This window comes from Dendrobates tinctorius, unplaced genomic scaffold (genome assembly GCF_039654945.1).
Source record: "Dendrobates tinctorius isolate UK_male_01 unplaced genomic scaffold, ASM3965494v1 ptg000063l, whole genome shotgun sequence".
Classification (NCBI taxonomy): Eukaryota; Metazoa; Chordata; class Amphibia; order Anura; family Dendrobatidae; genus Dendrobates; species Dendrobates tinctorius.
The window spans coordinates 25,406,826-25,425,729 of NW_027361731.1; the positions used below are offsets into that span (position 1 = coordinate 25,406,826).

The window sequence follows — 18,904 nt, forward strand, 5'->3', positions numbered from 1 at the left end:
TACTGTATAATAGACACAGCTGTATCATGTACTGTATCTATGTATCTATGATATCTGTATAATAGACACAGCTGTATCATGTACTGTATCTATGTATCTATGATATCTGTATAATAGACACAGCTGTATCATGTACTATATCTATGGTATCTGTATAATAGACGCAGCTGTGTCATGTACTGTATCTATGTATCTATGATATCTGTATAATAGACACAGCTGTATTATGTACTGTATAATAGACCCAGCTGTATCATGTACTGTATCTATGTATCTATGATATCTGTATAATAGACACAGCTGTATCATGTACTGTATCTATGTATCTATGGTATCTGTATAATAGACACAGCTGTATCATGTACTGTATCTATGTATCTATGATATCTGTATAATACACAGCTGTATCATGTACTGTATAATAGACACAGCTGTATCATGTACTGTATCTATGGTATCTATATAATAGACACAGCTGTATCATGTACTGTATCTATGGTATCTGTATAATAGACACAGCTGTATCATGTACTATATCTATGGTATCTGTATAATAGACACAGCTGTGTCATGTACTGTATCTATGTATCTATGGTATCTGTATAATAGACACAGCTGTATAATGTAATGTATCTATGTATCTATGGTATCTGTATAATAGACACAGCTGTATCATGTACTGTATCTATGGTATCTGTATAATAGACACAGCTGTATCATGTACTATATCTATGGTATCTGTATAATAGACACAGCTGTGTCATGTACTGTATCTATGTATCTATGATATCTGTATAATAGACACAGCTGTATCATGTACTGTATCTATGTATCTATGATATCTGTATAATAGACACAGCTGTATCATGTACTGTATCTATGGAATCTGTATAATACACAGCTGTATCATGTACTGTATCTATGTATCTATGATATCTGTATAATAGACACAGCTGTATCATGTACTGTATAATAGACACCGCTGTATCATGTACTGTATCTATGGTATCTGTGTAATAGACGCAGCTGTATCATGTACTGTATCTATGTATCTATGATATCTGTATAATAGACACAGCTGTATCATGTACTGTATCTATGGTATCTGTATAATAGACACAGCTGTATCATGTACTGTATCTATGGTATCTGTATAATAGACACAGCTGTATCATGTACTGTATCTATGGTATCTGTGTAATAGACGCAGCTGTATCATGTACTGTATCTATGTATCTATAGTATCTGTATAATAGACGCAGCTGTATCATGTACTGTGTCTATGTATCTATGGTATCTGTATAATAGACACAGCTGTATCATGTACTGTATCTATGTATCTATGATATCTGTATAATAGACACAGCTGTATCATGTACTGTATCTATGTATCTATGGTATCTGTATAATAGACACAGCTGTATCATGTACTGTATCTATGGTATCTGTACAATAGTCACAGCTGTGTCATGTACTGTATCTATGGTATCTATATAATAGACACAGCTGTGTCATGTACTGTATCTATGGTATCTGTATAATAGACACAGCTGTATCATGTACTGTATCTATGTATCTATGATATCTGTATAATAGACACAGCTGTATCATGTACTGTATAATAGACACAGCTGTATCATGTACTGTTTCTATGGTATCTATATAATAGACACAGCTGTATCATGTACTGTATAATAGACACAGCTGTATCATGTACTGTATCTATGTATCTATGATATCTGTATAATAGACACAGCTATATCATGTACTGTATAATAGACACAGCTGTATCATGTACTGTATCTATGGTATCTATATAATAGACACAGCTGTATCATGTACTGTATAATAGACACAGCTGTATCATGTACTGTATCTATGTATCTATGATATCCGTATAATAGACACAGCTGTATCATGTACTGTATAATAGACACAGCTGTATCATGTACTGTATCTATGTATCTATGATATCTGTATAATAGACACAGCTGTATCATGTACTGTATCTATGTATCTATGATATCTGTATAATAGACGCAGCTGTGTCATGTACTGTATCTATGTATCTATGGTATCTGTATAATAGACACAGCTGTGTCATGTACTGTATCTATGGTATCTGTATAATAGACACAGCTGTATCATGTACTGTGTCTATGTATCTATGGTATCTGTATAATAGACACAGCTGTATCATGTACTATATCTATGGTATCTGTATAATAGACACAGCTGTGTCATGTACTGTATCTATATCTGTATAAAAGACACAGCTGTATCATGTACTGTATCTATGTATCTATGGTATCTGTATAATAGACACAGCTGTATCATGTACTGTATCTATGGTATCTGTATAATAGACACAGCTGTATCATGTACTGTACCTATGGTATCTGTATAATAGACACAGCTGTATCATGTACTGTATCTATGTATCTATGATATCTGTATAATAGACACAGCTGTATCATGTACTGTATAATAGACACAGCTATATCATGTACTGTATCTATGGTATCTGTGTAATAGACGCAGCTGTATCATGTACTGTATCTATGTATCTATGATATCTGTATAATAGACAAAGCTGTATCATGTACTGTATCTATGGTATCTGTATAATAGACACAGCTGTATCATGTACTGTATCTATGGTATCTATAATAGACGCAGCTGTGTCATGTACTGTATCTATGTATCTATGGTATCTGTATAATAGACACAGCTGTATCATGTACTGTATCTATGTATCTATGATATCTGTATAATAGACACAGCTGTATCATGTACTGTATCTATGGAATCTGTATAATACACAGCTGTATCATGTACTGTATCTATGTATCTATGATATCTGTATAATAGACACAGCTGTATCATGTACTGTATAATAGACACCGCTGTATCATGTACTGTATCTATGGTATCTGTGTAATAGACGCAGCTGTATCATGTACTGTATCTATGTATCTATGATATCTGTATAATAGACACAGCTGTATCATGTACTGTATCTATGGTATCTGTATAATAGACACAGCTGTATCATGTACTGTATCTATGGTATCTGTATAATAGACACAGCTGTATCATGTACTGTATCTATGGTATCTGTGTAATAGACGCAGCTGTATCATGTACTGTATCTATGTATCTATAGTATCTGTATAATAGACGCAGCTGTATCATGTACTGTGTCTATGTATCTATGGTATCTGTATAATAGACACAGCTGTATCATGTACTGTATCTATGTATCTATGATATCTGTATAATAGACACAGCTGTATCATGTACTGTATCTATGTATCTATGGTATCTGTATAATAGACACAGCTGTATCATGTACTGTATCTATGGTATCTGTACAATAGTCACAGCTGTGTCATGTACTGTATCTATGGTATCTATATAATAGACACAGCTGTGTCATGTACTGTATCTATGGTATCTGTATAATAGACACAGCTGTATCATGTACTGTATCTATGTATCTATGATATCTGTATAATAGACACAGCTGTATCATGTACTGTATAATAGACACAGCTGTATCATGTACTGTTTCTATGGTATCTATATAATAGACACAGCTGTATCATGTACTGTATAATAGACACAGCTGTATCATGTACTGTATCTATGTATCTATGATATCTGTATAATAGACACAGCTATATCATGTACTGTATAATAGACACAGCTGTATCATGTACTGTATCTATGGTATCTATATAATAGACACAGCTGTATCATGTACTGTATAATAGACACAGCTGTATCATGTACTGTATCTATGTATCTATGATATCCGTATAATAGACACAGCTGTATCATGTACTGTATAATAGACACAGCTGTATCATGTACTGTATCTATGTATCTATGATATCTGTATAATAGACACAGCTGTATCATGTACTGTATCTATGTATCTATGATATCTGTATAATAGACACAGCTGTATCATGTACTATATCTATGGTATCTGTATAATAGACGCAGCTGTGTCATGTACTGTATCTATGTATCTATGATATCTGTATAATAGACACAGCTGTATTATGTACTGTATAATAGACCCAGCTGTATCATGTACTGTATCTATGTATCTATGATATCTGTATAATAGACACAGCTGTATCATGTACTGTATCTATGTATCTATGGTATCTGTATAATAGACACAGCTGTATCATGTACTGTATAATAGACACAGCTGTATCATGTACTGTATCTATGGTATCTATAATAGACGCTGCTGTGTCATGTACTGTATCTATGTATCTATGGTATCTGTATAATAGACACAGCTGTATCATGTACTGTATCTATGTATCTATGATATCTGTATAATACACAGCTGTATCATGTACTGTATAATAGACACAGCTGTATCATGTACTGTATCTATGGTATCTATATAATAGACACAGCTGTATCATGTACTGTATCTATGGTATCTGTATAATAGACACAGCTGTATCATGTACTATATCTATGGTATCTGTATAATAGACACAGCTGTGTCATGTACTGTATCTATGTATCTATGGTATCTGTATAATAGACACAGCTGTATAATGTAATGTATCTATGTATCTATGGTATCTGTATAATAGACACAGCTGTATCATGTACTGTATCTATGGTATCTGTATAATAGACACAGCTGTATCATGTACTATATCTATGGTATCTGTATAATAGACACAGCTGTGTCATGTACTGTATCTATGTATCTATGATATCTGTATAATAGACACAGCTGTATCATGTACTGTATCTATGTATCTATGGTATCTGTATAATAGACACAGCTGTATCATGTACTGTATCTAAGGTATCTGTATAATAAACACAGCTGTATCATGTACTGTACCTATGGTATCTGTATAATAGACACAGCTGTATCATGTACTGTATCTATGTATCTATGATATCTGTATAATAGACACAGCTGTATCATGTACTGTATCTATGTATCTATGATATCTGTATAATAGACACAGCTGTATCATGTACTATATCTATGGTATCTGTATAATAGACGCAGCTGTGTCATGTACTGTATCTATGTATCTATGATATCTGTATAATAGACACAGCTGTATCATGTACTGTATAATAGACACAGCTGTATCATGTACTGTATCTATGTATCTATGATATCTGTATAATAGACACAGCTGTATCATGTACTGTATCTATGTATCTATGGTATCTGTATAATAGACACAGCTGTATCATGTACTGTATAATAGACACAGCTGTATCATGTACTGTATCTATGGTGTCTATAATAGACGCAGCTGTGTCATGTACTGTATCTATGTATCTATGGTATCTGTATAATAGACACAGCTGTATCATGTACTGTATCTATGGTATCTATATAATAGACACAGCTGTATCATGTACTGTATCTATGGTATCTGTATAATAGACACAGCTGTATCATGTACTATATCTATGGTATCTGTATAATAGACACAGCTGTGTCATGTACTGTATCTATGTATCTATGGTATCTGTATAATAGACACAGCTGTATCATGTACTGTATCTATGGTATCTGTATAATAGACACAGCTGTATCATGTACTGTATCTATGGTATCTGTATAATAGACACAGCTGTATCATGTACTATATCTATGGTATCTGTATAATAGACACAGCTGTGTCATGTACTGTATCTATGTATCTATGATATCTGTATAATAGACACAGCTGTATCATGTACTGTATCTATGTATCTATGGTATCTGTATAATAGACACAGCTGTATCATGTACTGTATCTATGGTATCTGTATAATAGACACAGCTGTATCATGTACTGTACCTATGGTATCTGTATAATAGACACAGCTGTATCATGTACTGTATCTATGTATCTATGATATCTGTATAATAGACACAGCTGTATCATGAACTGTATCTATGGTATCTGTATAATAGACACAGCTGTATCATGTACTGTATAATAGACACAGCTGTATCATGTACTGTATCTATGGTATCTGTGTAATAGACGCAGCTGTATCATGTACTGTATCTATGTATCTATGATATCTGTATAATAGACACAGCTGTATCATGTACTGTATCTATGGTATCTGTATAATAGATACAGCTGTATCATGTACTATATCTATGGTATCTGTATAATAGACGCAGCTGTGTCATGTACTGTATAATAGACACAGCTGTATCATGTACTGTATCTATGGTATCTACAATAGACGCAGCTGTGTCATGTACTGTATCTATGTATCTATGGTATCTGTATAATAGACACAGCTGTATCATGTACTGTATAATAGACACAGCTGTATCATGTACTGTATCTATGGTATCTATAATAGACACAGCTGTATCATGTACTGTATCTATGTATCTATGGTATCTGTATAACAGACGCAGCTGTGTCATGTACTGTATAATAGACACAGCTGTATCATGTACTGTATCTATATCTGTATAATAGACACAGCTGTATCATGTACTGTATAATAGACACAGCTGTATCATTTACTGTATAATAGACACAGCTGTATCATGTGCTGTATAATAGACACAGCTGTATCATGTACTGTATCTATGTATCTATGGTATCTGTATAATAGACACAGCTGTATCATGTACTGTATAATAGACACAGCTGTATCATGTACTGTATAATAGACGCAGCTGTGTCATGTACTGTATCTATGTATCTATGGTATCTGTATAATAGACACAGCTGTGTCATGTACTGTATCTATGGTATCTGTATAATAGACGCAGCTGTATCATGTACTGTGTCTATGTATCTATGATATCTGTATAATAGACACAGCTGTATCATGTACTGTATCTATGTATCTATGGTATCTGTGTAATAGACACAGCTGTATCATGTACTGTATAATAGACACAGCTGTATCATGTACTGTATCTATGGTATCTATATAATAGACACAGCTGTGTCATGTACTGTATCTATGGTATCTGTATAATAGACACAGCTGTATCATGTACTGTATCTATGTATCTATGATATCTGTTTAATAGACACAGCTGTATCATGTACTGTATAATAGACACAGCTGTATCATGTACTGTATCTATGGTATCTATATAATAGACACAGCTGTGTCATGTACTGTATCTATGTATCTATGGTATCTGTATAATAGACACAGCTTTATCATGTACTGTATCTATGGTATCTGCATAATAGACGCAGCTGTGTCATGTACTGTATCTATGTATCTATGGTATCTGTATAATAGACACAGCTGTATCATGTACTATATCTATGGTATCTGTATAATAGACGCAGCTGTGTCATGTACTGTATCTATGTATCTATGATATCTGTATAATAGACACAGCTGTATCATGTACTGTATAATAGACACAGCTGTATCATGTACTGTATCTATGTATCTATCATATCTGTATAATAGACACAGCTGTATCATGTACTGTATAATAGACACAGCTGTATCATGTACTGTATCTATGTACCTATGATGTCTGTATAATAGACACAGCTGTATCATGTACTGTATAATAGACACAGCTGTATCATGTACTGTATCTATGGTATCTATAATAGACGCAGCTGTATCATGTACTGTATCTATGTATCTATGGTATCTGTATAATAGACACAGCTGTATCATGTACTGTATAATAGACACAGCTGTATCATGTACTGTATCTATGTATCTATGATATCTGTATAATAGACACAGCTGTATCATGTACTGTATAATAGACACAGCTGTATCATGTACTGTATCTATGTATCTATGATATCTGTATAATAGACACAGCTGTATCATGTACTGTATCTATGTATCTATGATATCTGTATAATAGACACAGCTGTATCATGTACTATATCTATGGTATCTGTATAATAGACGCAGCTGTGTCATGTACTGTATCTATGTATCTATGATATCTGTATAATAGACACAGCTGTATCATGTACTGTATAATAGACACAGCTGTATCATGTACTGTATCTATGTATCTATGATATCTGTATAATAGACACAGCTGTATCATGTACTGTATAATAGACACAGCTGTATCATGTACTGTATCTATGTATCTATGATATCTGTATAATAGACACAGCTGTATCATGTACTGTATCTATGTATCTATGATATCTGTATAATAGACACAGCTGTATCATGTACTGTATCTATGGTATCTGTATAATAGACACAGCTGTATCATGTACTGTATAATAGACACAGCTGTATCATGTACTGTATCTATGGTATCTATAATAGACGCAGCTGTGTCATGTACTGTATCTATGGTATCTGTATAATAGACACAGCTGTATCATGTACTGTATCTATGTATCTATGGTATCTGTATAATAGACGCAGCTGTGTCATGTACTGTATCTATGTATCTATGATATCTGTATAATAGACGCAGCTGTATCATGTACTGTATCTATGTATCTATGATATCTGTATAATAGACACAGCTGTATCATGTACTGTATCTATGGTATCTGTATAATAGACACAGCTGTATCATGTACTGTATAATAGACACAGCTGTATCATGTACTGTATCTATGGTATCTATAATAGACGCAGCTGTGTCATGTACTGCATCTATGGTATCTGTATAATAGACACAGTTGTATCATGTACTGTATCTATGTATCTATGGTATCTGTATAATAGACGCAGCTGTATCATGTACTGTATCTATGTATCTATGGTATCTGTATAATAGGCACAGCTCTATCATGTACTGTATCTACGGTATCTGTATAATAGATGCAGCTCTGGGTGTGACTGGAGTACATTTCTTATCAGGGAAGGATGTGATGTCGGAGGGTGGGCTCACCTTCAGCTGCCCCAGGTACGGTTTCCATGTCTTATCCATCAGGTCCTGTCGGTATTTCTTGGTGAAGTAGCCGAGGTAGGAGACGAAGGCGGTGATGACCAGGACGTCCCCACACAGGGTGCTTTCTTGGAGCTTGAAGTTCCTGACGGCTTCGGCCCACCTGACGTTCTCTGAGGCGAGTCCTCCCACCTACAACGGGGTCACCGAATTAGTGTGGATAGATGCGGCTGCCCCCTATGTGAAGCGCACAAGCACATCCTACAGTTCTGGTCAGACCTCAATATGGCAGCTGTCATGGAACACAGTAAGACCAGAGCAGAGCGCAAAGAGGGGATACCCTGGGAATAACAGTTTATAGGGGAGCAATACTTTGTCCTCAGAGTCCTACTCCATGCCGCCTCTTACTGTGACATGGGAAGCATCTCCAATCTGTCTACATCTGGGTCACTGACTATACAGAGTGTATCAGTCAATCACAAACTCTTCTTGCCTGCTGCACTCTGCTTAAAAGCCACGGAGATGACAGAAGATGAGCAGCTAAACAGTAAAGACGATATTCAATAAAGTGCAATTCTGCATTCATTACTGAGAGCTGATCTTACATTGTTATACTTTTTCTAACCCTAATCAATCATGGTAAGGGTAAAACTTAGGTCTAAAGTTAAGCTTAGTGTAGGGTTAGACCTTGGATTAGTCTAAGTGCTAGTGTTGGGTTAGAGTTAGGCTAAGACATGGGTTAGGCCTAAGGTCAAACTTAGGGCTAGCGATTGAGTTAGGTTTAAAGCTAAGGATAGGCTTGTAGCTAGAGTTTTGCCAAGGGTCAAGCTTAGAGCTAGGGATTGAGAAAAGCGTAAATGTAGGGTTAATCTTAGAATTAGAAGTAAAATTAGAGATTGTGTTATCCTAAAGGCTAGCGTTGGGATAGAGGTAGGCCTAGGGTTAGGGTTAGGGCTACTCTTTGGCTAGGGATTGGGTTAAGCTTAGAACTAGGTTTTCACTATGGGTTAGGCTTAGGGATAGGGTTAATTTTAGAGTTAGGGTGAAGACAGATTGATGAATTACTCGTGTGAGGATCACATCGAAAACCTCGGACTGACCGTTGGCTCTCATGACCGGAGCGTGACAGCTACATAGAAGTACATGCTGTCACGCTCCGGTCAGGAGAGCGTTGACATTCAGTCTGAGCCTGGTCACGTGATCATTGCTTGAGTTATACGGATGTCTTTCTGCGCCCTTAGGGTTAAAATCAGAGCTAGGGTCAGACTTAGGCCGGCGTCAGACTTGCGAGAGCTATGCAAGATACTCGCGCATCAATACCCAGCACTGCCGCCGACACTTGGACCGGAGTGTGCGGCTGCATAGAAATACATGCACCCTGCACACTCTGGTCCCGAGTGCTGGCGGCAGTGCTGGGTATCGATGCAATATATATATATTTTTTTTTTAAATTTCAGTTAGAAGAAATATAGTGACTGGATGTGGGGTACAATACACTCCTATATTTCTGGGAAACTACCGAGATCAAAGTCACCTCTCATCTCTGTGACTGTACACAGGAGACAGAGCTACAATGACGGCACATGACACTTACCAGCCGGTTGGCGAGAGAGATGGTGAGAGCCGTGGTGTCCGCTTCCTGCTGACACTTCAGCTTGTCTACAGTCGCTTTCTCAAATTTTGCTGTCAGTTTGGCAAGATTCTCATTCAGGAGCTGAAAATAAGAAAAGTCTGTAACATGTGGACCAGGCTCAAAGCTGTATGATAGCAGTTATATTTCTGTGCATTGAGGCAGTATTATAGTAGTTATATTCTTGTACATAGGGGCAGTATTATAGTAGTTATATTCCTGTACATAGGGGGCAGTATTATAGTAGTTATATTCTTGTACATAGGGGCAGTATTATACTGTAGTAGTTATATTCTTGTACATGGGGGCAGTATTATAGTAGTTACTGTATATTCTTGTACATAGGAGGCAGTATTACAGTAGTTATATTCTTGTACATAGGGGCAGTATTATAGTAGTTATATTCTTGTACATAGGGGGCAGTATTATAGTAGTTATATTCTTGTACATGGGGGCAGTATTATAGTAGTTATATTCTTGTACATAGGAGGCAGTATTACAGTAGTTATATTCTTGTACATAGGGGCAGTATTATAGTAGTTATATTCTTGTACACAGGGGCAGTATTATAGTAGTTATATTCTTGTACATAGGAGCAGTATTATAGTAGTTATATTCTTGCACATAGGGGGCAGTATTATAGTAGTTATATTCTTGTACATAGGGGCAGTATTATAGTAGTTATATTCTTGTACATAGGGGGCAGTATTATAGTAGTTATATTCTTGTACATAGGGGGCAGTATTATAGTAGTTATATTCTTGTACATAGGGGGCAGTATTATAGTAGTTATATTCTTGTACATAGGGGGCAGTATTATAGTAGTTATATTCTTGTACATAGGGGGCAGTATTATAGTAGTTATATTCTTGTACATAGGAGCAGTATTATAGTAGTTATATTCCTGTACATAGGGGGCAGTATTATAGTAGTTATATTCTTGTACATAGGGGCAGTATTATAGTAGTTATATTCTTGTACATGGGGGCAGTATTATAGTAGTTATATTCTTGTACATAGGAGGCAGTATTACAGTAGCTATATTCTTGTACATAGGGGCAGTATTATAGTAGTTATATTCTTGTACATAGGGGGCAGTATTATAGTAGTTATGTTCTTGTACACAGGGGCAGTATTATAGTAGTTATATTCTTGTACATAGGAGCAGTATTATAGTAGTTATATTCTTGCACATAGGGGGCAGTATTATAGTAGTTATATTCTTGTACATAGGGGCAGTATTATAGTAGTTATATTCTTGTACATAGGGGGCAGTATTATAGTAGTTATATTCTTGTACATAGGGGGCAGTATTATAGTAGTTATATTCTTGTACATAGGGGGCAGTATTATAGTAGTTATATTCTTGTACATAGGGGGCAGTATTATAGTAGTTATATTCTTGTACATAGGAGCAGTATTATAGTAGTTATATTCCTGTACATAGGGGGCAGTATTATAGTAGTTATATTCTTGTACATAGGGGCAGTATTATAGTAGTTATATTCTTGCACATAGGGGGCAGTATTATAGTAGTTATATTCCTGTACATAGGGGGCATTATTATAGTAGTTATATTCCTGTACATAGGGGGCAGTATTATAGTAGTTATATTCTTGTACATAGGGGCAGTATTATAGTAGTTATATTCTTGTACATAGGGGGCAGTATTATAGTAGTTATATTCTTGTACATAGGAGCAGTATTATAGTAGTTATATTCCTGTACATAGGGGGCAGTATTATAGTAGTTATATTCTTGTACACGGGGGCAGTATTATAGTAGTTATATTCTTGTACACAGGGGCAGTATTATAGTAGTTATATTCTTGCACATAGGAGGCAGTATTACAGTAGTTATATTCTTGTACATAGGGGCAGTATTATAGTAGTTATATTCTTGTACACAGGGGCAGTATTATAGTAGTTATATTCTTGTACATAGGAGCAGTATTATAGTAGTTATATTCTTGCACATAGGGGGCAGTATTATAGTAGTTATATTCTTGTACATAGGGGGCAGTATTATAGTAGTTATATTCTTGTACATAGGGGGCAGTATTATAGTAGTTATATTCTTGTACATAGGGGCAGTATTATAGTAGTTATATTCTTGCACATAGGGGGCAGTATTATAGTAGTTATATTCTTGTACATAGGGGGCAGTATTATAGTAGTTATATTCTTGTACATAGGAGCAGTATTATAGTAGTTATATTCCTGTACATAGGGGGCAGTAGTATAGTAGTTATATTCTTGTACATAGGGGCAGTATTATAGTAGTTATATTCTTGTACATGGGGGCAGTATTATAGTAGTTATATTCTTGTACATAGGAGGCAGTATTACAGTAGTTATATTCTTGTACATAGGGGCAGTATTATAGTAGTTATATTCTTGTACATAGGGGCAGTATTATAGTAGTTATATTCTTGTACATGGGGGCAGTATTATAGTAGTTATATTCTTGTACATAGGAGGCAGTATTACAGTAGTTATATTCTTGTACATAGGGGCAGTATTATAGTAGTTATATTCTTGTACACAGGGGCAGTATTATAGTAGTTATATTCTTGTACATAGGAGCAGTATTATAGTAGTTATATTCTTGCACATAGGGGGCAGTATTATAGTAGTTATATTCTTGTACATAGGGGCAGTATTATAGTAGTTATATTCTTGTACATAGGGGGCAGTATTATAGTAGTTATATTCTTGTACATAGGGGGCAGTATTATAGTAGTTATATTCTTGTACATAGGGGGCAGTATTATAGTAGTTATATTCTTGTACATAGGGGGCAGTATTATAGTAGTTATATTCTTGTACATAGGAGCAGTATTATAGTAGTTATATTCTTGTACATAGGGGCAGTATTATAGTAGTTATATTCTTGTACATTGGGGCAGTATTATAGTGGTTATATTCTTGTACATAGGAGCAGTATTATAGTAGTTATATTCTTGTACATAGGAGCTGTATTATAGTAGTTATATTCTTGTACATAGGAGGCAGTATTATAGTAGCTATATTCTTGTATTATAGTAGTTATATTCTTGTACATTGGGGCAGTATTATAGTAGTTATATTCTTGTACATAGGAGCAGTATTATAGTAGTTATATTCTTGTACATAGGAGCAGTATCATAGTAGTTATATTCTTGTACATAGGGGGCAGTATTATAGTAGTTATATTCTTGTATTACAGTAGTTATATTCTTGTACATAGGTGCCGTATTATAGTAGTTATATTCCTGTACATAGGGGCAGTATTATAGTAGTTATATTCTTGCACATAGGACCAGTATTATAGTAGCTATATTCTTGTACATGGCGCAGTATTATAGTAGTTATTATTATTATTATTTATTTATATAGCACCATTGATTCCATGGTGCTGTACATGAGAAGGGGTTACATACAAATTACAGATATCACTTACAGTAAACAAACTAACAATGACAGACTGATATAGAGGGGAGAGAGGATCCTGCCCTTTCGGGCTTACATGCTACAGGATGGTGGGGAAGGAGACAGTAGGTTGGTGGGTTGCAGCAGTTCCGGTGTTGGTTGAGGTGATATCACCAGTAGTGGTGAGAGAGAAGGAGGTAGCGGGGTCATTTCAGGCTGTAGGCTTTCTTGAAGAGGTGGTTTTTCAGGTTCCGTCTGAAGGATGCAAATGTGGTTGATAGTTGGACTTGTTGGGGCAAAGAATTCCAGAGAATAGGGGCTATTCGGAAGAAGTCTTGGAGGAGGTTGGGTGAGGAGCGATTAGTTCGGGCAGCACGGTGGCTCAGTGGTTAGCGCTGCAGCCTTGCAGCGCTGGGGTCCTGGGTTCGAATCCGACCAAGGACAACATCTGCAAGGAGTTTGTATGTTCTCCCCGTGTTTGCGTGGGTTTCCTCCGGGTACTCCGGTTTCCTCCCACACTCCAAAGACATACTGATAGGGAATTTAGATTGTGAGCCCTATTGGGGACAGCGATGAAAATGTGTGTAAAGCGCTGCGGAATATGTTAGCGCTATATAAAAATAAAGATTATTATTATTAGTTCAGAGACATATGGGGGAGACAGGTTATAGATGGCCTTGTAGGTCAGAATTAGTAATCTGAACTGGATACGCTGAGGGAATGGGAGCCAGTGAAGAGATTTGCAGAGGGGAGAAGCGGAGGAGTAGCGAGGAGAGAGATGAATTAGTCGGGCGGCAGAGTTAAGGATGGACTGGAGAGGTGCGAGGGTGTTAGCAGGGAGACCACAGAAAAGGATGTTGCAGTAGTCGAGGCGGGAGATGATGAGGGCATGCACAAGCATTTTAGTAGATTGAGGGTTGAGGAAAGGACAGATTCTGGAAATATTTTTGAGCTGGAGGCGACAGGAGGTAGAAAGAGTTTGGATGTGCGGTTTGAAGGACAGGGCAGAGTCAAAGGTTACTCCGAGGCAGCGGACTTCTGGTACTGGGGAAAGTGTGATGTCATTAATTGTTATAGCTAGGTCGGGTAAAGATGATCTGTGAGATGGAGGAAAGATGATGAGTTCAGATTTGTCTACATTGAGTTTGAGGAAGCGAGAGGAGAAGAAGGAGGATATGGCTGATAGACACTCTGGGATTCTGGACAGCAGAGAGGTGACATCTGGGCCAGAGAGGTAGATCTGAGTGTCATCAGCATAAAGGTGGTAGTGGAATCCGTGGGACTTTATGAGTTGCCCCAGACCAAGTGTATAGATTGAGAAGAGTAGGGGTCCTAAAACAGAGCCTTGGGGGACTCCGACAGAGAGAGGGTGGGATGAGGAGGTGGTGTGGGAGTGGGAGACGCTGAATGTGCGGTTGGAAAGGTATGAGGAGATCCAGGATAGGGCAAGGCCTTTGATGCCGAAGGAAGAGAGGATCTGTAGTAGGAGGCAGTGGTCAACTGTGTCAAATGCAGCGGACAGGTCTAGAAGCAGGAGTATAGAGTATTGTCCATTTGATTTGGCTGTAAGTAGGTCGTTAGTAATTTTGGTCAGGGCTGTCTCAGTGGAGTGATGGGGGCGGAAACCAGATTGTAGATTGTCAAAGAGCAAGTTAGATGATAGGTGGGAGGAAAGTTCAGCGTGGACGTGCTGCTCCAGGAGTTTGGAAGCGAATGGAAGCAATGATATTGGGCGATAGCTGGACATAGCGGTTGGGTCGAGGGTTGGCTTTTTAAGGATAGGTGTGATTGTGGCATGCTTGAAAGCAGAAGGGAAGGTACTGGATGTTAGTGATAGGTTGAAGAGGTGGGTTAGGGATGGGATAAGTGTGGTGGTGAGGTTGGGGAGGAGGTGCGATGGGATGGGATCAAGTGCACAGGTTGTAAGGTGCGATTTGGAGAAGAGGCCACTAAGCTCCCCTTCAGTGATGTTGGAGAGTGAGGTTATGGGGTTTGGGCATTGGTCTGGTATACAAAGGGGTTGTGGTGGTTGAGTGATGAAGACTTGCCATGTTTGGTCAATCTTGTTTTTAAAGTGTGTGGCAAAGTCCTCGGCAGAGATGAGGGAGGTTGGAGGAGGCAGTGGTGGGCGGAGGAGGGAGTTAAAAGTTTTGAATAACTGTTTTGGGTTGTAAGATAGTATTATAGTAGTTATATTCTTGTACATAGGGGGCAGTATTATAGTAGTTATATTCTTGTACATAGGGGCAGTATTATAGTAGTTATATTCTTGTACATAGGGGCAGTATTATAGTAGTTATATTCTTGTACATAGGGGCAGTATTATAGTAGTTATATTCTTGTACATAGGGGGCAGTATTATAGTAGTTATATTCTTGTACATAGGGAGCAGTATTATAGTAGTTATATTCTTGTACATAGGGGGCAGTATTATAGTAGTTATATTCTTATACATAGGAGCAGTATTATAGTAGTTATATTCTTGTACATAGGGGCAGTATTATAGTAGTTATATTCTTGTACATAGGGGCAGTATTATAGTAGTTATATTCTTGTACATAGGGGCAGTACTAAAAGAATACCTTTCTATAGAACTTACTGCAATTTTGGCTTTGATGGTGGACAGTTTCTCCTCTGCGGCTGCCAATTCGGCATTTGCTTTGTTCAGAGCTTGGCGTTTGGGCTCCACCTCACAGAAAACCTCGTAGAACTTGACGATATTGATAACCCAGGAGCACAGTCCAGCAGCGGCGAGGGATTTGGAGGCAATGAATTCTGGGTTGAATTCTGTGTCTTTCAGGTAAGGCTGAATGGCTTTTATGCAGTTTTCATGTATATTTTCCTTATTAAAGTTTATTAAGCAGTCTAAGAAGCCGTCGACTTTGCCCATGACCACTCTGGCGGCTTTCCAGCTCCTGTCCTTGGGGACTTTGCCACCAGGGGCAGTGAGGACCATGACAGCTGCCGTGACATTGGTGACAGCGGAAGGTGGGGAACCGAAAGACTTCAACTCTGTCAAATTGTTCTGTCAAGACAAATAAATAGATTAGTGCAGAATCAGAGAGACCTCTGGCGACACAGACGCAGCCCCCCATACTTTTGGCAGTACCTTGTTGAGGGTGTTCAGGGCTTCCTGAGCTGCCACTAAAGCCGGTTCAGCTTTAGCCAAATCCGTCTCGCAGTCCCTCTGCTTCTTCCCGACCTCCTCTGCTATGACGGCCACCTTCTTTTCCTCTTCATCAGCCATGGCTTTCTCTTTTCCCACCTTCTCGGCCTCTACCCCAACAACCTGGATCAGTTTATCTGCATCCTCGTTCTTCTGTTTTAGCTCCACCTCTTGTGCTGCGAGTTTGGCTTTCAGATCATCGACCTGTCACGGGAGACATTGGTATCATTTCATAGGTAACTCGGACCCCGTTGACACATGTCTTCCCGACTTGGGACCCACGCAGTTTTAAATGTATTTTTCAGTTGTCTCTGAGCTAGTGGGTGAAGAGTAGCTGCTATGATGTCTCCCATACACAGCACACACAGACATGAGGGACACCTGCTCGCCTGTCTCTATGTAGCACAAGTTCAGATGCAGCAGCATGGAGGACATTATACAGGAGTACTGAGCAGTGTAACTGTGAATCCAACTCTGAGTCAAGATAAAACACTAAAAAGTGTTAGCAAGGAGTGTATTACACAACAGTATTGAGCAGTGTAGCTGTGATTTTAGCACTAAGGTGAAATTAAATGTCTACTAGAAAACAGCATCAGCTTAATTGAGGACATTATATTGTAATAATGAGCTGCGTAGCTGGGAATCCAGCTTGGGAGAGAGATGAAACATTTATTAAGAAACAGAAGCAACATGGAGGGCATTATAGCAAAGTACTGAGCAGCTTTGTTGGACTGAGCTGACAGGGCACCACTAGTGAAGAACGAGTATACTCGTTATTCGAGATTAAAGAATAGTAAAATAGATCCTTTGTGGGATACTGATGCTAAGGCCAGCACCCCAGAGACACTTGGAGAAACCCGGATTACCCGGAAAAATACTGCTGGAGTAGCCAATACGGAGAAGTATCTGAAGCCATATCAATCTCTAAGCGGAGGATTGTGACTCATCTCCGGGGCATTTATCCCGTTAATGGACAGTATCCGCATTCCAGGACTACTTCATCCTCTGTGTGGTGGATTGTTTTATGGATCTTTCAGTTTACATGTAATAAAGGTTCTTGGGACTGTTCACTCTGTTGATTGAGTGATACCGGAGTAGGACCCCGTGACATTCACTGTTTTACTATATGCAAATATTATATTAACCTCATTCAGAAATTTATTTCTGCTTCTATACAATAAAGAACTAAATTTGGTAAATAAATGATTAGATGCTGCCACTGTCTGTACATGGTGAACCAAGATTATTGTGCCAACTACTGTTCATATAGTGAGGTTGAATGACCCTTCCTGCACAGGGGCCCGCCAGGCTATATCCCTGTTCCCTCTGTGAGCCAATTTCCACTGTTCTTTCTGTGAGGGAATCTGAGCCTGGTAAGTAGTGTCGCTGTGAATACAGCACTTACTGGGATAAAATTCTTATTAGAAAGCACCAGAATAGAATATGTTATACAACAACAGAGAGCAGTGTAGATGTGAATCCAGCTCTGGGGTGACATAAAACACTTGCCCGAAATAAGCAGCATAAAAAACATTGTACAGCTGTACTGAGCAGTGTAGAGGTGAATCCTGTATTAGGATGAAATAAAGCACCTACTAGAAATAAGCAGCATGAAGGACATCATATAGCAGTACTTAGCAGAGTCGAATTGAATCCTGTACTGGATTACAATTAAACACCTGCTAGATTGACGCAATATGGAGGACATTATACAGCAGTAGTCAGCAGGCTGGCTGTGAATCCAGCATAGGGTAGAGATAAAATGCTTATTAGAAACCATAGGCATTATACAACAGCAATGAGCAGTGTACATGTGAATC

The 18,904-nt window shown here is 37.7% G+C and overlaps 1 protein-coding gene and 1 long non-coding RNA gene across 3 annotated transcripts in view; one reads left to right on the forward strand and one right to left on the reverse strand.

Annotated features, from left to right (window-relative positions):
- Positions 1 to 18,904, reverse strand: part of DNAH9 (dynein axonemal heavy chain 9) — a 254,999-nt gene that overhangs the window by 95,898 nt on the left and 140,197 nt on the right. For both annotated transcript variants that reach the window (XM_073579695.1, XM_073579694.1), the window contains 4 exons: positions 17,028 to 17,288; positions 16,518 to 16,943; positions 10,473 to 10,592; positions 8,882 to 9,070 (listed from right to left, as the gene is read on the reverse strand). In XM_073579695.1, the coding sequence (XP_073435796.1) occupies positions 8,882 to 9,070; positions 10,473 to 10,592; positions 16,518 to 16,943; positions 17,028 to 17,288 (996 nt within the window). The remainder of the gene's footprint in view (positions 1 to 8,881; positions 9,071 to 10,472; positions 10,593 to 16,517; positions 16,944 to 17,027; positions 17,289 to 18,904) is intronic.
- The window catches only part of LOC141094012 (uncharacterized), a 155,286-nt gene that overhangs the window by 62,255 nt on the left and 74,127 nt on the right, over positions 1 to 18,904 (forward strand). The window lies entirely within an intron of this gene.